Source organism: Vidua chalybeata, chromosome 10, assembly GCF_026979565.1.
Source record: "Vidua chalybeata isolate OUT-0048 chromosome 10, bVidCha1 merged haplotype, whole genome shotgun sequence".
NCBI lineage: Eukaryota > Metazoa > Chordata > Aves > Passeriformes > Viduidae > Vidua > Vidua chalybeata.
Window position 1 is genome coordinate 1,522,895 of NC_071539.1, and position 23,812 is coordinate 1,546,706.

Consider the following 23,812-nt stretch of genomic DNA (forward strand, 5'->3'; position numbering starts at 1 on the left):
GGCAGTGCCAGCCCTGCAGGGGACACTGTCACCAGATGGCACAAGGGAAAAACGACACACCACAGCTTTGGTCACGATGAAGAGACTCATTTGTTTCCTCTGACTCCAATCTTTTATAGTTCTCCAAAGGTGCCAGTGGGTTGGAGGGTGAACGTGCCACCTCTCCAAGGACACTGGACAAACCACCTGTACATCAAATTTCTCTGCCTCTGTGAAAGAATGCAAAACAACAGGTTGTTTACAGAAAGTTGTGTGGTAAAGTTCTCTACAAGAATGTCAACTCAGAAGGGTTTAGAAAACTCTTGATAATCAGGGTGACACTGCCAGGGGACACTGAGGTGTCCTGGACAGAGCCCCAGCAGTGCCAGGGGGCTTTCACTCTGCCCATGGGTCCTGTGGGGGGGCACGGAGCTCCTGGAGGGGCTTGGCTGGGAAGATTTGGGCTGCAGCAGATCCCAGTGGCACAAACTCTGCTTTTCCTTGAGCACCAGCCTGGGATCAGCTCTTCATTTCCCCACCAAAGGCAGGCAGGCCTGGGAGCAGCAGGAGCCAGCTTGGCTGGGTGGGTTTGGAAGTTCCTGTTGGAATTGTTTCACCCTTGGATTGTAAATGTAGGGTTTGGAAGTTCCTGCTGGAATTGTTTTACCCTTGGATTGTACGTGCAGGTGAACCTGGTGGGAAGAAATGCTGATGTCTGGCTCCAGTGCAGAAGGCTGAATGATTTCTTTATTATAACTATGCTATAATACATGAATATGCTATTTAAAGGTATAAATAATATATATATTATTATATCTTATATAATATACCTTTATGTATATTATATATATATATATATAAAATAAATATATCATTAATATATTATTTAAAGGTATATGATTTAAAGGAGATACTAAAGCTACAAACCTACTTTTTCTAACTCCCAAATCTAACTCACCCACAACTCGTGGCCCTCTCTGAGAGTCCAGCCACAGGTGGGTTGGATTGGATTGGATTGGATTGGATTGGATTGGATTGGATTGGGTTGGTTTGGATTGGATTGGGGTGGATTGGGTTGGATTGGGTTGGGTTGGATTGGGTTGGATTGGATTGGGTTGGGTTGGATTGGGTTGGGTTGGGTTGGATTGGATTGGATTGGATTGGATTGGATTGGATTGGGTTGGATTGGGTTGGGTTGGATTGGATTGGGTTGGTTTGGCCATCAGGTTTAAACAATCCATGATCCAACCAAGCAATCACCCCAGGTAAACAATTCTCCAAACACATTCCACATGGGAAAAACAAGGAGCAGAAATAGAAATTGTTTGCTCTTTCTTCTCTTTGTCCTCCTCTATGAAAAAATCCTGAGAGAGACAAGAATGTGCCTGCCACACCCTTGGACACATGAGAAAGGGAAATGTCCAAGGAAATGTGCCCTCCACCATTCCATGGGTGGAATGGAATTTTTCCCTGAGGAAGAGGGAGGATGTGTGACCTCATCCAAATTAATTCATGGCAGCTCCTGGCCATAAACCCCATAAATGTGGGCAAATCATCACCAGCAGCCTGGATAAATGCACTGCTGGCTGCAACCCACACTTGTGATCCAATAATGCCACTTGTCTTAATCCCCTAAATCTTAACCTGTGACAAAAGTCCTGGGTTTTAGTTCCTGTGATTGTCAGTTCTGATGTTCTCACATTTAGGACTCTTTCCTACAGAAAGTTCATTTTTTTTTTCCTGGTATTTCCCACTTTGCTCCTGATGAAAGGGAGCAGATTCCTGAACAGGGAAGGGACAGAAGCAGCTGGGTCAGTTTTCCCTGTAAAACTCAGGATTTTGGCTGTGTTTGGCAGCCTGCAGGGACGTGGCTTTGTCACTCAGGGCTCTCTGATGCACAAAGTTCCTGCTGATGCCAAACTGCCAGAGCTGTGGCAGATAAAGCTGGAACTGGAGCTTCTCTGACTCCTGGGAGTCAGCAGAGCCCTCTCCCCCCCAGGAATTCCAGCAGCAAACTCATTGCAGAGCAGCCACCCCCCATTCCCATCAGGAATGCTCCCTGCTCCTCATCCCCCAGCAGCTCCAGCACTGTTTGGTGTGTGATGCTTCCAGCCAGGTCTCATAAGCTCTCAAACACCACACCCTTGATATATATTATACATATGGTATATGCATACACATATATTATATATATATTGTACCCTCGAGAGCTCTGCTACCTCAGGTGGCACAAAGAACCAGGATGGCTCCTGTGACAGTGTTGGAAACAAAAAAGCTTTAATAAAAGGCAAAATAACAAAGCTCTTTACAGAGAAAAACCAAGCCAGGGCAAGAGGTTCTTGCTCCTGCTAAAACACTTCACAAAAGCGATTTTCTTCTTTTGTTCTCTTCTTTTTTTCCAGGGAATTGCTCAGGTGGGACTTTCTGGCTCCTGTCCAATTGGGTGTCCTTAAGTTTGAGGTGAAGTGCCCAAGGTCCTATGAGGTGTCTTTCAACCAAATTGAGGAGAGAAACTTCTGGGCTTTTCTGCTTTTTAAGGAGACAAAGGGGAACTGGATTACTCCCTCAACAGAGGGCACATTCCTGCAGGTGTGGGATGACTGCCTGGAGAGGAGCTGGGGTTGGTTTTTAAGTGGTTATCACTGTTATTGGTACAATATTTTAGGAAGATTTTGCTGCTCAAAGGATGCTGTCAAAGGAAACCCTCCTGGCCAGGAGATCAAATGTGCTCCTGCTGCTGCAGTCACTCCAGGAGGGCAGCACGGGGTGACCCCAAGCCTCTGTCCCAGCTGTAACCCAAAACCAGCCCTCGGGATGATGACAGTTTTCCATTTGTCAGGGTTCAAGGAGGGAGTTATTTTTACAGGGGATCCTTGAACTCCAGAAGCCTTTGTGAGGAGGGATCAGCTGGAACCTGGGGCTGGAGGGGGCTGGGGAGACTCCTCAGCTTGAAAGTGATACCAAACCTAAACCCACAATTAAGCAGGATGGAAAATACTCCCCTCTTTTAGTCTGGGCAGCAGTGGCTGGTTTGTTTTTCCCAGTTTGGATCCAGAGCAGCAGTGGCTGGGCTGGGAATGGCTCAGTGCCCCCGAGTCCCTCTGGAACAGCCACACAGGGGACTCCAGGTGGCTCTTTCTGGAAGGAAGCAGGAGCTGAAGCCTGGGGGAGGAGGGTGCTCAGTGCTTCCAGCCCAGCTCCCACCTTCCAGGTGCTCTGCTCCCACAAAAGGTCTGGAGCTGCTGGAGAGAGGCCAGAACGGAGCTGCTGCAGGGCTGGGCCAGGCAGGGAGAGCTGGGGGTGCTCACCTGGAGAGGAGAAGCTCCAGGGAGAGCTCAGAGCCCTGCCAGGAGAGCTGGAGAGGGACTGGGGACAAGGGATGGACACAGGACACAGGGAATGGCTCCCACTGCCAGAGGGAGATTGGGAACTGGGAATTCCTGGCTGGGATGGGATTCCCAGAGCAGCTGTGGCTGCCCCTGGATCCCTGGCAGTGCCCAAGGCCAGGCTGGGCACTGGGGTTGGAACACCTGGGACAGTGGGAGGTGTCCCTGCCATGGTAGGGTGGGAATTAAATCTTAAAGTTCCTTCCCACCCAAAGCATTCCATGATTCTCTGATTCTGTACCTGTGAATTTAACAGTGTTTTGTTATAAATTCTTTGTCTTTTTTCAGGCCTTGTACAAAGTCCTGAACTGGGCAGCTGAAGAGATATTTAAATCAAATGTTAATTTCCATGTTCTTACACATCTCCCTCCAGTCCTTGCTTTTATCTGACATTTACCAACAATTTATCAGCAGCTGCCTCGGCAGAAGCTGATGGACTGAAAGCAGCTCTGGAACAGCACAGTCCACAGGCCTCTCCCACTAAAAATACACTCTGGAAAAACCTCTGGAAAGTGCAGAGCAGCCCCAGCCCACCTGGGAAGGAGCAGCTGAAGGAGTGAGGACACCTCCTTTCTGCCAGTCCGTGGGAAATGGAACGGGAGCTGCTGATCCCTGCAGAGCTGCTGGGGATGGAGCCCTGAAGGGCTGAGCCCTCTCGGGTTTCCTTCACCCCTGACACTGCTGGGCAGAGAATGGAGCAGGGTCCCCACGTGCTCCCATCTCTCCCAGAACAGTTGGAAAACCCCCATTTTTACTAAGTCTGCTGTTTCTCACTGTGTTCTCACATTGTTTGGAAGTTTGGGGCTGCAAGAAATGTAATTAAGAAGTAATTGTGTAATAAAAGCTGTTTTTTTTTTCTCAAGTGAGCAGTGAAACCTCTCCTGGCTGATTAGAACTGACAATTTATCCTTGCCCTGCCTGTGAAATCAGCCAGAACCTGAGCTGGTAACTCGATGTTGTGATAACTTGTACACTCAGTTTATCCAGGGCTAATTGGAACATGGAATTAATGAGATCTGCTGAGGTAGCAGGAGGAATTTTTAGCTGCAGCCACAACCAGCCTGAGGCAGGAGAGCCCTTTGGAACAAACACAGCGTGGCCTCAACTGGGCACGGGCTTTAAACAGGGACTGAAAGTGCCTTCACCTGGTGCCAGTCCCAGGAAAACTTGGATTTGCATCCCTCTGGGAAAGGGCTCCTGGGAGCCCCAAATAAATCAAGCAGCTCCTGCTGCCCAGGTGAGATTTTTTTATCTGTTCTATATTTTTGTCTGACTTTCCAGCTTGAGGCCGTGGCCAAACCTGGGCTCAGTTTTGATGACCTTCACCATAAACCTGAGACAGATTTCCCTGGGAAAATCCTCCAGAATTCCACCCAGATCCCAGGATCTCTGCTCCTGGTGCCTCTCCAGCTGTGCTGAGGAATCAGTGCCTTCCCTCAGGTGTTGCTCTCCCTGATGTGCTGCTGAAGGAAGCACCAAAATCCAGGTGGTTTTCCCCTCTCCTCCCCTGATGTGCTGCTGAAGGAAGCACCAAAATCCAGGTGGTTTTCCCCTCTCCTTCCCTGCTGCTGGAGCTGAGGCTGGAGCAGGAATTTTTGCCTCCCTTGCAGTGGCACAGAGAAGGATTTAAGGATTGCCAGGATTTAAGGAGTAACTCTGGCATCCCACAGAAAGGTGTTCAAGCACCTTCAATGGGTATTTTTTGGTGACTTGGGAATGGCAAACTGAGAGAGCTGCAGCTCTGGATCACAATTCCCTGTGCTTCCAAAGGCTTTATCCATCACCAGTGGCTGCCCACGATGGCAACAGAGCCCATTTGAGCAAATCTTAGTTTGGATCACATCCTGGAATCGGGGATGGAGCTCCCACTGCAGCCAGCTCCTGGCCATGGTGTCAGGAAAGAATATTCCTGTGCCTCAGTTTTCACTGTGCTAAACAAAACCAGGAGGAGAAGACAAAGGTCACGAAATTAGGGCTGATCAAAAGAAATGCTGGTTCACAGGATGGAAAATGAAGGTCAGGGATTCATTAAAGCCCAAACCTCAGGAACTCTCCACTGCATCATTGCTGTGGAGATGATTTGAAAAGCAGCATCCCAGAACTTCTCAAAAATCCCAAAAAGCTTCTGCTGGCTGTCTCGGGACTGGGTTGGGATGGCAGCGATGTGCCAGGCCCTGGGCTGGCTGTGTCACACCCAGCTCCTGGGGACACTCTGGCAGCTCCTTACCAAACCCCCAGCCCGGGGAGGTCCTGAGGAGCCATCCCAGCTACTCCAGTCTGGCAGTCCCTACAGGAACTGGTGTTTTGTGCTCAGATCGGTGTTTGGCATTGGCTTTTGTAGCGACTCTCAGCTTCCTCCAAGAACCACACCAAAAAATCCAATTTTTCCCCACTTTGCTGAGACCTTATGGACGTGGAAATCTCGGAGTGCCCATGACACACCCCGAGGGTCCCTCCTGCTCTCAGAGGACATCTGCTGCCCTGCCAGCATTGCTAATTAGCTGATCCTTAATTGACAAGCTCTAATTCGTGTGGCTGGAGGGGGCTGGGCTGCAGTGAGCTATAAAAGGAAGGTCATCAGCAGCCACCACGAGCTGGTGACAGCTCTATTTATAGCCCGGCCCAGGCCCCAAAATGTGTTTTTCCCCTTTTTTGGTGCTGCAAGTTCAGGGTTAGGAGTTCCTCCTGCAGCCTCTAAGTGACTCCTTTTATCAGCTGCAGACACACAAGGGCAGTTTTTTTAGGGATATTTCCTAATTGTGCACAAAGAGAGAATATGGGGAGGTTTTCTGTCACAAGTTGTTGGGTGGGAAATGGAAAAAATTGGAATAATAGTAAAAGACATTGAATTATTTTTTTTTTCTATAGAAAGGGGGAATTGTCTTTCCCTGGCTTGCATCTTATATAAAATAGGGTTCAACTTATCCAGGTAAGGCTGACAGCATAGGTATTTTATATTTCATCAGAAATAAACAGGTATTTATATATAATAAACAGGTATTTTATATTTCATCAGAACAAAACCACCTCTGGCCGACACCTGGCTCGGATTGCTCCATTTCCCTCCTTAGGGTAATTCATTTCCCAACTTTTAAACTTGTCAGACCCAGCATCTTCAGAGGAGACTCACAGGATTCACATTGGATTTCAACAGAAAAATCTGCTGATAATGAGCTAAGGAGCATTAATTCTTTCTTTCCTCTTGGTTTCTTCTTTGTGTGTACAAACCAGGTATTTCCTTTGAAATTTGCTGTTTCATTTCCATCCGTATTTATGTTTTAAAGAAGGGACCCTTGTCATTTAGTTCTAATAATGAATTCATTTCAGTCTGTGTCCAGCCTCAGGAAGGGCTCTGGCTCCAGTTCTCCCAGCCCAGTTTGGCACTTTTCCCATTCAAACACCTGTGCAGGAATGCAGTTTTCAGTGTTAAAGCATCATCCCTGCTGCTTCAAAATAATCCTTTGGATGATTAGAGGAATTAGAGTGGATGATTTCCCAGAAAGGCAGAAATATTCCTGGTTTTCAGCAAGTGTTTCCCACAGATTTTAGTGTATTTTATATGAAAAGTTGATCACAATCAGAGTCTTCTTCAGCATCACCAGAACTGATTTTTACTCTGGAGGGAACAGAAAACACAAACCCAAATTGGTGGGAAAAAAACCTTTCAGCATGAGGAGTTAAGAGGAACTCAGGGGTTGGAAGGAAATGTTTGGGGCAGGAACCTAAACAGGGATCTTTGGGATGGAGAGAGAACAAGGGAATTACAAATACCAACAAAACATCAATATGGCAAAATGACCTTTTGTTCTGGCTGAATGTGCTCAAGAAAGCTCTGAAGTCTGGAGCAGATTTAAATAGTCCTATCACCCAAATGAATAAGAATTAAGAAGGTAAATTAATTCCTAAGGGAAATCACTGTAGATCTCATTAGCTCAGGAACAAGATACCTTAAAACTTTTAATTAAAGATAATATTTACTGCAAATGAATAAGAGTTGGCAGGTTTCAGCAGAAACCATAATCTCATTTATGCAAAGTTTTCTTCTATTAAGGCAGACATCATTAATCTCACTGGAGATGCCCTCCAGCCTGACAGAGCTGCAGCACGAGGAGTTCCTCACAGAACTCTTTTAATCTGCACAAAGGAGCTGCAGCTGCAGCAGCCCCAGACCTGGAGAAGGGCTGAGCAATTAAAGGGATCCCAGTGCAAACACAGCCCTGCATCCCTGGCACCCAGCATCCCATAATGAGCTCCTTCCAACAGCTGAAAAAGGAGCAACCACTGCAGCCTTGGGTTCCTCACAGGATCCAGGAAAAATGGGAAAGGAACAACCCCTGCAGCCTGATCCCTGGGATCCTCACAGGATTCAGGAAAATGGATCAGCCTCATCCCTGGGTTCTGCACAGGATCCAGGAGAAATGGGGAATGAACAATCCCTGCAGCCTCATCCCTGGGATCCTCACAGGATCCAGGGAAATGGGGAATGAACAATCCCTGCAGCCTCATCCCTGGGATCCTCACAGGATCCAGGGAAATGGGGAATGAACAATCCCTGCAGCCTCATCCCTGGGATCCTCACAGGATCCAGGAAAATGGGGAATTAACCCCTGCAGCCTGATCCCTGGGATCCTCACAGGATCCAGGAAAATGGGGAATTAACCCCTGCAGCCTGATCCCTGGGATCCTCACAGGATCCAGGAAAAATGGGGAATTAACCCCTGCAGCCTCATCCCTGGGATCCTCACAGGATCCAGGAAAATGGGGAATTAACCCCTGCAGCCTGATCCCTGGGATCCTCACAGGATCCAGCCCTGGAGCTGCTGTGGCTGGGAGAGATTTCATCCCTGGCAGTCAGAGCTGGCACAAAATGAACCAGGGGAGTGTGGCTGATGTGGAGTGCTGGGAAGAGCTGTGGGAAAGATCCACATCCCTGTCCCAGGGTTAGAGATCATTCCTTTTCCCAGGGCTGAGTTCAGGGAATCATGGAATGCTTTGGGTTGGGAGGGACCTTCAAGATCCACCTGGATGGGCAGGGACACCTCCCACTGTCCCAGGTGCTCCAAGCCCAGGGTCCAGCCTGGCCTTGGGCACTGCCAGGGATCCAGGGGCAGCACAGCTGCTCTGGGAATCCCATCCCAGCCAGGAATTCCTTCCCAAAATCCCATCCAGCCCTGCCCCCTGGCAGTGGGAGCCATTCCCTGTGTCCTGCCCTGTGGCAGGCACATTTCTCTCTCTCTCAGGATTTTTTATTGAGGTGCAGAGAGAGAAATGTGCTTGCCACACTGCCCCGCCTCAGATTCCCTACAGGAAACATGCTGGGATAACCAGGTGGGATTAGAAGAGCCTGGAGTATTTCCATGGCAGTCAGGAGAGGGGATCCTGTTCCATCAGGATCCATCACGCTGCAGGGATCTGGCCCAGAGGGGAGAAGGGACATGAGGGGAGAGCTGAGCTGAGGCTGCAGCACTTCTGCAGGTCACAGCAACCGGGTGATTCTGCTCTCAGCTCCTGAACTTGCTCAGATCCCAGGGTTTGGGACTCACTCCAGGCTGGAATGGGGAGTTTCTGGAATGGGAATGTTTCTGGGGAGTGAGTGGTGGCAGGGAATGCTGCCAGGGAAAGGCTCACACTGAAGCCTTTGGTTTTAGCTTCTGTGTTTTCCAGCCTTCAGTTTTAGCTTTTGTGTTTTCCAGACTCTGCACTGCCTCAGTGTGTGACTCTGAACTCCACACAGAGTGCCAGCAGCTCTCCTCACAGCCCAGGCACACACAACAATCCTTTTCCAGCCCCAGAACCAAGGACACGGCTGCAGCTCCAGCCCCAAAAGTGCAAACAGCAGGGAATGGAGGAGAGCAAACTGGGAGGGTGGGACTGCAGCACCTGGAGCTGGGATTGGACCATGAACCCCAACGTGGAAATGGACCAAAACTTGTAAAAGTGTGAAAACTCGTGACTCAGGGTCCATCTGGGGTGTAGCTCTGGCTGGGCTCTTGCACTGCTCAAGGTGTGACTTTTGAGGCCTTTTCATAAATCCCTGCTTTATTCCTTTATCCTTTCCAGCCTCTGTTCCAGGTGGCCTCTGGGGAGGAGAGAGCAGCAAATAAACCAGCTCAGGGAGGCAGCTCTGCCTCTGCTGGGCTTTTTACGACCAAATCTCGTGCCAGCTGGGATGGGTTTTATTGCTCAGACACAGAATTCAGCTTTGTTTCAAGCCACACACAGAATATTACAAATATTTTAGTAATCTCATCCTCTGCACTGCAGTTACTCACATATTTCAAAGCATATTTAAAACTGCTTTGAAAGTCTATTCACACTAAAAACACCATGAGCAGTGTCGTTAGCATAGTGATTAAATAATTTACAGTGGCCATTTATTAATTACGTGTCAACATTCTGATTAACGGAGATGCTGTGGTTGGTTTTAGGGCAGCCATTCCAGGCTGGAATGTTCCACTTGTCACAAACCAGCCAGGTGGATTTCCTTTAACACAATCCCTGCATCAAATACAAAATTCTGCAAATTCTCCTGCTGCTGGAACTTCATCCTCTCAAAATCCTCTCTGTGATTAATGCTGGGAAAGATCTCCCAAATCCGTGCTTTCACTGAAACCTCCCTTTGACAATTCCAAAGGTTTGCTGGTTTTTTTTTTTTTTTTTTTTTTTTCCCTTTTATCTGCTTCTTCTGCTAAAACCAAGAGTCCTTTTTAAGCGTGACCCGGCCCAAAGCAGGGCAGGGCAGGGACAAGGAGCTGCCACGGAGCCTTGGGAAGGGGAAGAGCCCTGGAGCATCCCTGTGCCCGCTGCATCCCTGGAACGGCTGCTCCGGGACGCCTCTCGCTGCCGTCCCTCGCTCCGCCCGTTTCCAGCCGCCGGGAGGAGGCCGCAGCTTTATTTTGCTGCCATCTACTGGGAAAAAAAAAAAAAAAAGAATTTTCGTTCTCAAAGCGCCGAGGAGCGGGACGCGCCCGCAGCCCCGCGGGGGCCGGGCCTGTCCCCGCCTCGCACTCCCCAGGACCGGGGGCGCAGAGCGGGGCTGCGCGTTGATTTCCCCGCGATCCCCGCGCTGATTTCCCCGCGATCCCCGCGCTGATTTCCCCGCGATCCCCGCGCTGATTTCCCCGCGATTCCCGAATTCCCGGAACTTCCCCGGCCCCCGGGATCCGTCCGCAGCCGCGGCCCCGCGGTCGCCACGGCAACGGCGGCGCGCGCGGGGGGAAGCCCCGCCCCCTCCCCCGCGGCGGGCCGGCCAATGGGAACGGCCGGGGGGGGTCACGTGCGCGGGCGGGGCGGCGCGCGGCGCGGTGAGGAGGGGCCGCGCGGGGCCCGGGGCGCGCAGAGCGCAGCGGCCGCCGCCATGTTCGGGGGGCTCCGGAGGTGCTTCGAGGACGATCCCTTCTTCAGGTGAGCGGCGGGACGCGGCGGTGAGGCGGAGGGGGACCGGCCGAGAGCGGGGCTGAGGCGGCGGTGGGCTCTGACGGGCCGGTCCGGGGCTGTAGAGGGGAGGGAGGGGTGGGTGTGCGGGACCGACCGTTGGCTGAGGCAGCTCCGGGGGTCGGTGCGGGTGGGAGGACCCGGGGGGCCGGTGCCGATTAAAGGAGTCGGTGCAGGTGTCAGGCTCGAGGGAGCTTAAAGGGATCGGGGCGGGTTAAAGGTGTTGGTGCAGGTGTCAGAACCAGGGCGGGTTAAAGGGGTCGGGACAGGTTAAAGGGGTCGGGGCGGGTTAAAGGTGTTGGTGCAGGTATCAGGATCGGGGCAGGTTAAAGGGATCGGGGCTGGTTAAAGGTGTTGGTGCAGGTGTCAGAACCAGGGCTGGTTAAAGGGGTCGGGGCAGGAGGAAGGACCCGGGGGTCGGGACAGGTTAAAGGGATCGGGACAGGTGGAAGGACTGGGATCGGGGGGTTGTTAAAGGGGTCGGGGCAGGTGTCAGGACCGGAGCGGGTTAAAGGTGTTGGTGCAGGTGTCAGGACCAAGGTGGGTTCCAGGGGTCGGTGCCGATTAAAAGGATCGGTGCGGGTTGCAGGGGTCGGTGCCGGTGGAAGGACCGGGACCGGGGTGGTCAAAGGGGTCGGGGCGGGTTCCAGGGGTCGGTGCCGGTGGAAGGACCGGGACCGGGGTGGTTAAAGGGGTCGGGGCGGGTTCCAAGGGTCGGTGCAGGAGGAAGGACCCGAGGGTCGGTGCCGATTAAAAGGATCGGGGCAGGTGGAAGGACTGGGGTCGGTGCGGGTTAAAGGGGTCGGTGCCGGTGGAAGGACCGGGACCGGGGTGGTTAAAGGGGTCGGTGCGGGTTAAAGGGGTCGGTGCCGGTGGAAGGACCGGGACCGGGGTGGTTTAAGGGGTCGGTGCGGGTTAAAGGGGTCGGTGCCGGTGGAAGGACCGGGACCGGGGTGGTTAAAGGGGTCGGTGCGGGTTAAAGGGGTCGGTGCCGGTGGAAGGACCGGGACCGGGGTGGTTAAAGGGGTCGGGGCGGGTGTCAGGACCAGGGCGGGTTCCAGGGGTCGGTGCAGGAGGAAGGAGAGGAGCCAGTGCCGCTGTCGGGGCCGTTTCACCGCCCGTGTCCCCCCCCGAGCCCCCCTGAAGCCGTTGTAGCGGTTAAACGTCCTCAGCGAGGCTCAATAGCGGAGTTTGCCTCCCCTCTCGGCAGGGAAGGGTTTAATCCACATTTCACACTGAGGAGCTCTTCGCCTCCTTGGCTGGAGATTCTGGAGTTTGTTTGCTCTTCAGTTTCCTAAGTACAGGTTCTGAGCAGTGCAGCTCATCCGGATTTGTGTGCGTGTTTAATGAATCACTTAGCCGCAGGCTGCCTCTGAACTCCTCTCAATGCCAGCACTTCTTAGAGCACCAGGTGTCCTTCAATTAAAGCTTTGCCACGTGTGTGTGAGAGCACTGATGGCAAATTGTCTCCCTGTGCTCATTTCCCGAGGGGACTGTGGTGCTTTTCCCCAGCAGATTGGGTTTTGTTCTTACTCCTGTGAGGCACAGGTTGTCCAGAGAAGCTGTGGCTGCCACGTCTCTGGAATTGTTCAAGGTTGGACGGGGCTTGGAGCAGCCTGGGGTGATGGAAGGTGTCCCTGGAACCTTTTAGGGTCCTTTCCAACCCAAACCATTCTGTGATTCTGTTTCCCTACCATGAGCACAGTGGTGGTTCCTGTCTGTGTGTTCAAGTCTGAGCCCAGTTTATTCCCTGTGGGAATCCTCTTTTGTCACTGGAATCTAAATGTAAGGAGTGAGTGATGTGAGTGCTTCTCTCGTCAGCCAGAGCTGCTGAATTACCTGCTCTGGCCCCTTTTCATGTCTTTGGTCAGAAACTGTGATTTGTAGTGGATGAAAATGGGATCAGAGCATGCTGAGGAGCCTCGATAATTATTTTAAATCTTTGAAAAAACTCTCAGGAATTTAATTAGCAGCCAAGATAAGGGGCGGGTGAGGAAGGGAACAGCAGGCCCTGTGATGTGGTTTGTTGTCTGGATCTCCTGGTTACTGGGAGCTCTGGCTGAGGCTGCTTAAAGGAGAATCTCCTGCTGAGCTGCAGCACATTCCAGGAGAATTCCCAAAGCTGTGCTACATAGATTAGCACTCTTGGTTTCTAGGAATATTCCTGCTGTTATAAGAACTCGTGAGTTCTGTGCAGGAAACTTCCCTATGCAGCTCCACTGCATGAAATTAAAGTAATAATAGAAATTAGGTCCTGCTTGAGATAACATTTGCTTATTTATTAATTTATTCCTTGTTATTGTCGCCACTGGTGTAGGGAAAAAGGGATTGCAGGAGGTGGAGGCAGGGAGTGTGTGTGAAAGATGAGCTGGAAATGGAGACTCATTTTCTCAGCACTGTCCTGTCAGGCTGCTTTGCATACAGTGAAGGAAATGAGCTGATTACCTCAGATAAGATTAGCTTCCAAAATAGAGTCATAATGGGCTCCAGCTGCCTCATAAGGAGAGAGTTTGGTGCTGAACTGGAAATAGTGCTGGGTTGGAGCCCCTGTGGGAGCAGCTGTCCCAGGGAAGCAGCAGTCACTCACCCAAAGGTGCTGGCTCCATCCCTGAGGCCCTGCCCAGGTGCAGGAGTTGTGTTTGCCCTGCCAACTGCACGCTCTGCATTTAATTCTCTTGAGTTTGTTGTGCCAGGTGTTTTCTCCAGAGGGAATCTGCAGCCTTACATAACTTCCTGAGTAGGGAAAACAAATCTAATATCCATCTAATAGCTAATAAAAAGAAACACCTCTAATACAAAGTACAGTTTACAAAAGTAATAAATGGGATTTTTTGTTCTAGGACTGATTTTTCATGCACTGAAGTAAGCAGTAACGTTATACTTGCATGTTTAATGTCAGGTTAATACATATTAGACAAAAATCTGTTACTGCAGAGTGCTGGAAGAATAAATGTATAAATTGTTTGTCTCCATGCAGAATTTAATTCAAAAAATAATTTAGTGTTCAACACGTGAAGGGCACAGATTTGGAGTGCAAAGCCCTGTGAACTCCTCACTTTCTCCTCACCACTTCTATGCTATAACAAAAATCACATCCTTCTCATCAAAAGTATCTTCCCCCCCCCAATAAAAGGTCATATTTAAAGTCAGTAATTGTTAAATTAGAGTGTTTTACACCTGCTGCCATCCCATAAAATCTGTGCTTGGAGCAAGGATCTTAAAATCCTGCAGGAGCCCTTGTCCAGTACATCCCTGTTTGTCAGGGTGAGCTCCTCCTCTTGGCATTCTGGTTTGAGTTTCAGTCATTGGAACCATCAAGGTTTAATTCCTTGGAAACTTTGTCTTCCACATGGATTTCTGTTCCCTTTCCATTGGTTTTACCCTATCTATCTGGTTTTACCCTATTCCAGGTCATACCAAAATTGGGGTGTTTCTTTTGAGGCTTGACAGCATTAATTCTTTCTATTAATACCCTAAAACTGGGAATTGGGAGCCTTTCCTTCTGTTCCTAAGGCTGCCATTCCTCAGTTTGTGTCTGATTTCCCTGTCCCTGGTACTAAGGAGCTCTTTGTGTGAGATAACCAAACCTCTGTGGGGTTTGGGATCTGCTGGAATTGTGCCCGTGTGATTCCCTGCCCTTGGCTCATGGCAGCCCTTTTTCCATCTGTTCTTCATCCTGGGCTGGGTGAGCTCCTTATCACCCCAGGCTGGAGCCAAGGCTGGGAGCAGGGCTGCTCCATGGCATCACTGAAACACTTCAAAAGTCTCTTCTGGGCTGAGTTTAAGTCTGGGCATAACTTAAAGGGATATTTTTGTGTTAAAAAAAAAATCGTATTTCAAAATGAATCCAACCTCGTGTTTGTCTTTTTCACTTGAAAGAGAAAAAAAAGAAACATTAAGTGTGACTTTGGCACAGGATCAAAGCAGCCACGTGATGTGGGAACTGTTTTTTTTTGTGGGGCTGGAGATAAGAGGTGGGGAGCAGCAAAGCTGGGCAGGAGATAACTGGGCAAGGAAAAGTCAGGAGCAACCTGGAGCTTTTCCTCCTGAGATGTCCCAGGAAAGGCTGTGCTGTCCTGGAGGGTGTGAGGAGTGCCAGGAATTGAGGGGAAGGAGGATGAGGTGTATATTAAACCTAAATAAACATACCTGGGAAGTGAGTGTTCACAGTAGTAAAGTGGTTTTCAGTGGGGTAGCAAAGAGGAAGATGAGATGGAAGGAGGAAATGAAGCAGGGTCGTTTGTGTGGGAGGTGTTCATTTGCAGCCTGGCCCTCAGGCAGCAGCACTGCTCATACCCTGTACTTCTGAAAAATTCCTGCTTTGCTCCTCTTTTGGCCTTAATTAGGAATATCAGGGCTTGTCCAACTTGGAGAGCTAGGGAAGTTTTCCTTGCAAGCCAAGCTTTGGGAATACCAGTGGAGGAGGGGGAAAATAAAGAGGAAAACAAAAAGCCAGTGAGAATCTCCTTCCTGGGAGCAGGATTTGTGGAGAGGGAAGGCACTGGTGCAGCAGGGGGTGACTATAGGAGATAGAACTGGCCTGAATTGAGAGGATAATGGGTGTTTTTAAGCATGTGGGACAGGGAGAAGGAAAAGGAGGATGGGAGCTGCCAGCAGGATAAATTTGAGGGATGAGGAGGCATCCAGTGGGACACGAGTTCGGTGAATAGGACTGTGCTAAGCTTTGGAAGATGAAGGGGGAAAATTTAAAATAAATTACTTTAATGTCAGGTGTTGGAGGTGGAAGTAGTGAGATATAAAATATGGGTCAGTTTATGGTTCTGGCAGGTATTAAACACAGGCTGGAGTGAAAGGTGTAACCAAGGATGGATATTTTGGAGAAGATGAGGAAAGAGGAAAAGGAATAGGCACACACAGGAGGGCAGCTGAGAGAAAATAGATCTCAAACACCCAACCTGAGAGATGGGAAGGGAAAAGAAAATCAGAAGTTATTAGGAATGGGAGATTGCCCAATTGGGTCCTAATAAAGTAAAAAAAAAAAATGGATAAACCCCCCTATGGACTATTAAAAACCAGAGTTTGAGCTGTCCTGGAGCCATTGTCCCTCAGCTGGAATAACCCAGTGCGTCTCTGGCACGCAGGGATCCCTTTGCTGCCCACCATGAGCACATGAGGCAGATGATGAGGAGCTTCTCCGAGCCTTTTGGGCGGGATCCGTTCCTGAGCCTCCCGGAGGGAGGGGAGAGACCGGCGGAGAGGAGAGCGGGCGGCAGAGCCCAGCGGGACTCGCAGGTGGCCACGAGGGGCACCCGCAGGGTAAGTGGCCCTGAGCTCCAGGGGCTGCTCCTGGGACGGGCATTTCCTGGGAAACAGCCTGGCTCTGCTCTTGGGGCCTCCTTCAGCTCTTCCAGCACTCGGGGAAACGGCAGGGTTCCTCTCTTGGTTCCTCGTTCTGCTTCTGTGAGGATGAACAGCAGCTTTAAGGAAGAGCAGGAGGCTGGCAGTGACCCTGAAGGTGTAAGGGGCCTTCACACATAGCTTGAAGGGCTGTAAGGGGAACGTTTTCCTACAGATGTAACACACACAGATGTTCAGAGATGTGTCCTATAGGTCAAGGGAAGAAAGAGGGCTAAACCCATTTTTGGTTCAATTTAATTTAAGACTTTATGGCACAAGTGAGCCAGAAGCCTCATGTATCCCTTAAGGAGATGTGACCACATTCATTAAGTCCTGATATTAAATAATGGTACTGAACCTGCAATTATATTGAAACCAGTAAATTCAGTTCAGGGGAAGGAGTATACTCCATTTAAATGGCTCACTTGGTGGGTTCTTTGTACACCTAAGTAAGAAACAGACAAAATTCTTGTTGAAAAGCTCTTTGGATTATGCTGTCACAACACATTCCTTATCTCTGCTAAACATCTGTCAGGTTTTACTGATCACTGAACAGACAACATTTAATGAACCAACTGATCACTTACCCAGTGCTTGCTTTCATAAATAGAATACATGAAATGTTTCTGTTAGAGAAAAGTGTCCCACGTTCTCTGCACATGTTTCCTTTTTATGTGAACTTGACTTTAAAAGCTGCCTGGATGTGGCTGCCCTATCCCTGGAAGTGTTCAAGGCCAGGTTCTTTCCAGGTCCCTTCCAGCCCAACCCATTCCATAATTCCATGATATATTTGTGCCTTCCCTGTGCACTTCAGTCCCTTGTGTGCAGCTATTTCAGTTTGATTTCCACAAGCCTGGCTTTCACCACCTCAGGAATATCCATCCACGGATTTTAAACCCTTTGCAGCTGAATAAACACTTCATGCTCTGAATTTGGGCTGATTGTTAATATTCTCTCAGATACAAACCTGTAAGAATTAAAGCTCAGGGAAATTGGTGTGAAATTCAGTATTTCTATGTGTTACCAAGTGAAACTGATGGTCTGTGTTTAACTGGAGTGTTTTTTCAGCTCTGGGCATGCAGGGCCATGATATCTAACCCTTATCTAGAGCTGTATTTATAGAGGATAAACGTTGGGAGCTGGTTCCTTTCCCTGCAGATATTCAGCAGCTGCCTCCCTGTTGCTTTCATGCTTCCCACTGGATTTTCAGAGACCGTTGGAGAAAAGGCAGGCGACAGGGGCTGGTGGCCAGGGCTGGAACAGAGCCTGTCACCTGCAGCTCCAGAGGGGAACTGGCACATTCCTTCCCCTGCTCATCCAGTTCCTGGCAAATATAGAAACTGCATCTAATTAGGGCATCAGCTTCCCTCTGCTGATCCTTGGGCCTTGCATCAGTGGTGCCTAAAGCCAGATCAGAGCTTTTCCTTTAGAGAAAGAACCTGTAAAGCTCAGGGGCTGTGTCCCTGTTCCTGCAGAGAGGGACAAATGTGAGGCCCAGACCCTTTATCTGTGCCTGCAGCAAAAGTTACAGGTACAGGAGCTCTGTGGCAAAGGAATTCCACAGCTGCCAAAGCCTTCCCAGGGTCTTCTGATGTTCCTCCTGTTCCACTGAAGAGCTGTCAGATGTCACACCAGACTCAGCACTGATTTTTTTTTGCCTTCTCATCTCAAACTGCTGCTCCACCAAGGACTGAAACCCTTCAAATGACATCTTTATGTAGGAAAAGGTGGAGCTTTGCTACCATGTCAAAATACACTTCATTCAAATTACTGACACTGATTAGTAGTGTTGCAATTCTGTGTTTAATTAAATTGCAGCAGGCCTAAAACTGCTTTAAAAGGAACCGAAATAGTTGGGACAACTCAATGAGTGCCACTGTAGGATTCAAATTTAAAACTGCTTTTCCTTTCTCCAGCAGGCTTGTAGTTCAGTTTTTAGGGAAGGAGGAATGAGGTAAAACATATTAAGCGATGCTGTTAATTGGATTTTTTGGGATATCTGATTATCCTGTATATCAGGCAAATGCTTAACAGATTTTAGTGGCTTTTTAGTGTTACAAAACAGAGCTTATAAGCTTTGTATGCCTAATAACTCTTACTGGTGAGGACTTGATATTGAGAGAAAAAAAATATTATTATTTACAGCTCTGCCTAATCTGTCCTGACAGAAACCTGAAGAGTTCCTAAAGCTATTCCAGAATTGGAGAATTCCTTCTTTTCCCATTGAAGTTCCTGCCAAGGGTTTGGTCCTTCTGGCACCCCGTGTGTCTGCAGGCCTTATCTGACTCTCCAGTCTGGGTTTCCTGGAAACACCCCTGGGTTTCCCAGGATCTCACTGCCCTGCCTTGCAGGAATCCTCAATATCCATGGGATGATTTGTTGATTTGTTGATTTTAATCAGCTTTCAGTGCTGCCTGACTGGAATGGAGCATTGCAGGGTGGGGCCTGCAGTGTGAAATCGGCACAAAGCTTCTTGTGGGGCTCAAATGTTTGCTAACCTCCAAGTGCTTTTCACACCCACTTATCAATATTTATTAGATGTGGTGGCAGTTAGCACTTTCTAATATCATCAGTATAAATATATTATTTCCACATACCCAGGGATTAATTAATTACCAAGGCCCTCCTGAGTGATTTTGATTAGATGGGAAATGTTTCATGTCATCTGCTGCATATAAAAGCAATTTCTGCTGTTCCTGATAATAATTCCAGATGTTGCTCCTTTTTTTCCAGGCCACCAGCTTCTCCCTCATGCCCTTTGCAGGTTTTGGGAGAGGGGTTAGTATCCCTGGAGTAGCTCCTGTGTAAGCTGTGTGTAACCAAAGCGTGGCAGAGGCTGAGCTCTGTGCTTGCATCCTGCTTTTGGTGTTGTTTGCAGTTTGGGAATAAGAAAGTCCAGGGGGAAATCCTTCCTGGGGCAGTAACCTCTGGATGTGGATGGGGTAATCCCTGGGGAAACTGCAAACTTTGAGTGCTGCTGGAGAATGCTCTCGTGGGGGTGGCACAGTAGGGCAGAGCAGCCCCTGGAGATGGGATTGGAGTGGTTTCCAGCTGTGGTTTGGGGGCTGGAATATCCTGTAAAATATCCAGCATCTGCCCATAGTTCTTTCCCAGAGGATTCCAATTTCTTGTACTCAGAAAATAAGTTGAAGATTTTCTGTCCTTTAATTTTGCTTCATTTTGGGCTTTAATGCAGCTTTAAGTTTGCAACGCTGAAATACATAACTCTGGAAATTATTTTCTTGAAATTTAAACCCTGAAGGGTCACACAGGACTTTCAGAGCAGAAGCTGGTGATGTTTATGAACACATTTGTGAAAGAATTGGATATTTGAATATCCAAGGAACATTTCTGTTAAATAAACTCATTTTGTGGTCAGTTTGACATCCGAGTGACAAATCTTCCACTTTCATCTTCCCAATATTTCCATCTTTATCCAGCTCCCTCAACTGCCTTTTGAAAAGATGCATTTTGGCTTGTCTGTGTGTGAAGTGCAGTCTGAAAAGCTTTTTGAGTTAAAAATGCATGTGAAAACCAGCTCCAGGACTGGGAGAGTTGAGACTGTTTTAACTGGAGTCTTTTTTTCCCCCTTTTTTAGTGGGATGCAGATTTTGGGGATCCATTTTCTGCAATGGACAGGATGATGTCAAACATGAGGAACAGCATGCTGGAAATGCACAGGAAATTTGTGAGTTCTTTTGGAAATCATTCTGAAATTATCGCACTGGAGAGTGCCAGTTATTTCAAATATTCCTCAGAAAATAATGCCAAGAAAAATGGGACTAATCTCAAGGAGATAGTAAGAATTGAGGGATTTTTCCCCAGATTATATTGTGTTTATAATTTTTCTTTCTTCTTTGTAGATAAGACTGAAGTTTTATGTGGTGCCAGGAGGGTTAATTTTGTGAAGGGATATTTTCCATAATAAAATAATAAGGAATAACTCTTAGCCAAGTTTGAACTTCCATTCATGAACTTGCCTTGCTTTGTAGGATGACCTGTCCATCCAGCCTGAGGGACACAGTTTCAGCTCCTCCTCCATGATGACCTATTCCAAAGTGGGGGATGAACCTCCCAAAGTTTTCCAAGCCTCGGCCCAGACCCGCACGGCTCCGGGAGGGGTGAGTGATGCTGGGATCCAGCACACAGGAGCTGGGCACTGCCCAGGATTCAGCTGCAGCCACACCAAAGCAGTGTCTGCAGCTTCTTTTCCTGCAGACAGTTACTCTGGAATTCACAGAATCCTGCCATCACTGAGGTTGGATTGAGTCCAGTCTGTGCCCAGTCCCCACCTCGTCACTGAGTGCCACCTCCAGGCATTCCTTGGGCACCCCAAACCTCCCTGGGAGCCTCTTCCAATGTTTATTCACCCTTTCCATGGGGAGATTCCTGCTGATGTCCACCCTGAGCTTCCCTGGCCCAGCCTGAGGCCGTTCCCTCTCCTCCTGTCCCTGTCCCCTGGGAGCAGAGCCCGACGCCCACTGGACTGCACAAAGAAAATTTAGGGATTGAGGGAAACACAGGGCTCTCAAAGCTGCTCTGTATTAAAGGTCTGATTTCCTCCCTGTAATTCTGTGCTTTAAGTACACCCCAAAATAAATTATAGTCCCATCCAAGGCTGGGAAAACTGAGCACAGAGCAGCAATTTTCCAATGCCCTTCTCTTTGCTGTAACGAATCCCTTTGCTGTCCACTTAAACTCCAGGAGAGGCATTGATTTATGCAGCCCCTGCCTTCAAAGCACCCCTTTGCCCAGACACTTACATAACCCTGAGCTGCAGCTCCCGTGCAGCTGTTGTGTCTAATCCTGCCGGGAACTGGGAGCGGGAATGTGAACCCATGAAAGCCTAGACAGGATCCCTAAAGGCCGTGGGCAGGATTGGCTGGGAATGTGTCCCAGCTCCAGCACACCCGTTATCACAAGGCTTCTAATAATAGCCCAGGACACTGATAAGGGCCAGCCTGGCTTCCAAGCCAGTCAACACCACAGCCCAGTAACTGGTTGTTCCTCACGCTGGGAATTTTGGCATCGGCTGTTGCTCTTTCTCTTGCCAAGGAGAGCGTTGGAAACTTGGCTCTGTAGCGTTTTTAAACTGAGGGGTTTTTCTCCAGTAATTAATATCCAGTTGAAAATCTTGAGGTGTTGTTTTATCTTCCTCTCAGGTGGCCGAAGGAAAATAGGCTTGATTTGTGTTTTGTTGGTGTGTTTGCAGCCAACACAGGAAATCAGAGAATTGGAAAAGCCTGGAAAACGGGACTTTTTTAAAGGAGAGATGTAAAACTATGGGGAGAGGAATTAACCCTTTGCATGGGCCTGGAGTAACAGGACAAGGGGGGATGGCTTCCCACTGCAGAGAGCAGGGATGGATGGGATATTGGAAGGGAATTCTTCCAGGGAGCTCTGGCTGCCCCTGGATCCCTGGCAGTGCCCAAGGCCAGGTTGGACACTGGGGCTGGGAGCACCTGGCACAGTGTGGAAGGTGTTCCTGCCATGGCAGGGCTGGCACTGGATGGGCTCTAAGTCCCAGCAGCCCAAAGCATGCTGGGATTCTGTGAACTCTTTTACCTCATTTTTAATTGGAAGGACACTCAGTTCCCTTTTTTTTTTTTTTTAACAGGTTAAGGAAACAAGAAAAGCACTGAAGGATTCTGAAAGTGGCCTGGAGAAAATATCTATTGGTCACCACATCCAGGATCGGGCTCATGTCATCAAAAAATCCAAGAACTCCAAGACGGGGGATGAAGAGATGAACCAAGAATTCATCAACCTGGATGAATGTAGGTGTTTTTAGGCAGCTAATGGGCTTTACACTGTTTCACACTCTGGTTTGGAAATTCCAGCTTGAGATATCTTAAAAGACACTTCTAGACTGAAAGTCTCCAAATCCAAATTCTTTTTTACAGATCCCCAAAAACCGTTGCAGGCCATGTGGAGAATTGTAGACTACCAAGTTAAAAATCACTACCCAAACGCCCAAATACTCATTAATGTTTTTTCCTCTCTTTATTAACATTTCAAATAAATGTATCTGTTTTCCAGCTGAGGCTGACACCTTTAACGAGGAGTGGCAGAAGGAGATCATGAAGTTCAGGCCTTGCCGAAGCAGAGGAGCTGTGGAAGCTTCAGGATCCAGAAGTGGCCATTACAACGCCAGGGAAAGTGGATCAAGAAGGTAAAAATAGTTCCCTGTTATCCTGCAGGATAAGGAAATTGCAGCAGCAGAAGGAAAAGCCAGTTCTGGAGCAGTATTCCAAGGGGAAGTGCAGGTTTTATTCCTCCTTTCTTCATGGAGATTGTGACCACTGTTGTTCTTTTTTGCAGAGAGAAGCCACTTGGAGCTCCAGGATCCAGAGTGCCCAGGGATTCCTTGGAGGCTCTCAGTGTGAAAGGAACACACCTCCCCCTGAAGGGCTCCAGGAAATAACTGTCCCCTCTCCCTGGGGATGGAGGTTCCCTGGAGCAGATGATGGTGCTCAGTGCTCGTGTCCATAAAAATACACCCGGATTTGTGACCAATCTCTGCTCTGTGTTGTGCCTTTGCTCCTCCTGCTTCTCAGTGAATCCAAACCCAACAACTTTCTGCCTAAAAGCACTTTATGGAACATCTCTAATCCTGCTGAAACCAGCTTGGATTTGCAGAGCTGTTCTGCTCTAGCTGCATCAGTCTCAGGCTTTACTAAGCCTGGTACTGCAGCTCCTCCTTCCCACTCTGAGTTGCACAGAAAGCAAATTTCCTTTATTTTGGGTTGTTGAAATAATTACTGATTTTCTAGGTTAATTAACAGAACTTGAATACACTGGAAAGCACTATTATCTATACCTTTAAAATCATATTATAAATTGTTACAGAACCCCCACACTCACCTTGGTGTAACATAAAATGAGAGGAAATGCTGAAATATGACAATAATTTACATTAATCAGAGTTTCTATGTTAATAAGCTGTGCTTGCACCTCATTTCCTATTTCATCTGTCAACTTTGTATTCCTGATCCTTTGTTTGTTTTCTGTGGAGTTAGCCCATCATTTTCCATTTTGAGGATTACTGAATGTAGTATTTAATTACTTTAATTATCCTGTAGTAATAATAGTGTCCTGAGATCAGCTGCAAATAGGAGTTACTCATGGGAAAAATACGTGGGAAAAATGAGTTTGAATGGAATGATTTCACCATTTCTTGTGTTCTAAAGAGCCCTGGATACAGGAACCCCTCTCCTTTCTGTGTTCTTTGTGTTTTACTGAGGGTAGAATGACCTTAAATCTACAGATGATAGTTCAGAAGAGCCAGCAGTGTCTGAGAGCAGGAAAATCCTGGGATTCCGGGTGTTCAGTCCCTGTGCTGCTCTACCACACAAAATTGTCCCTGTGGTGTAGCAGAAAGAATTACTGTAAATTAAATAACATTAAATAATATAAATTAATAACATTAAAGCATTACATAAATTCAAGGCTCCATTATAATGTAGCCATTAAAAGTACTGTTTGTATGATAAAATAGGGTTTAGTAAGTTAAGAGTAATATTTGTTTGGCCAAGAAGCCTCTAAATCATATTTCATCTTCCTGCAGTTTCCCCAGATTATTTAATTTTAATTAATGTTTATTAATGTGGGAACCTAATCAGCAGCACTTCTCTTGAGCTCTGAAAAGGGAAGGA

The 23,812-nt window shown here is 48.3% G+C and overlaps 1 protein-coding gene and 1 long non-coding RNA gene across 4 annotated transcripts; one reads left to right on the forward strand and one right to left on the reverse strand.

Annotated features, from left to right (window-relative positions):
- Positions 1-9,700: 9,700 nt before the first annotated feature.
- Positions 9,701-10,984, reverse strand: LOC128792681 (uncharacterized). The gene is made up of 2 exons (XR_008432505.1): positions 10,897-10,984; positions 9,701-10,271 (listed from the first exon to the last, which is right to left on the reverse strand). It is a non-coding gene; the product is annotated as an uncharacterized LOC128792681 (long non-coding RNA).
- MLF1 (myeloid leukemia factor 1) lies at positions 10,662-22,673 on the forward strand. Of its 3 annotated transcripts, none has more exons than XM_053951263.1 (8): positions 10,662-10,769; positions 15,902-16,076; positions 18,891-18,935; positions 19,756-19,845; positions 20,150-20,278; positions 21,775-21,934; positions 22,197-22,329; positions 22,479-22,673. In XM_053951263.1, exons 1-8 carry the CDS (start codon positions 10,723-10,725, stop codon positions 22,579-22,581), a joined length of 882 nt encoding a protein of 293 aa, XP_053807238.1. In that variant the 5' UTR covers positions 10,662-10,722; the 3' UTR covers positions 22,582-22,673. The 3 variants fall into 3 exon arrangements, with proteins under 3 accessions (XP_053807238.1, XP_053807239.1, XP_053807240.1); XM_053951265.1 differs by lacking the exon at positions 10,662-10,769 and adding an exon at positions 14,804-14,955; XM_053951264.1 differs by lacking the exon at positions 18,891-18,935.
- The last annotated feature ends 1,139 nt before the right edge of the window (positions 22,674-23,812 follow it).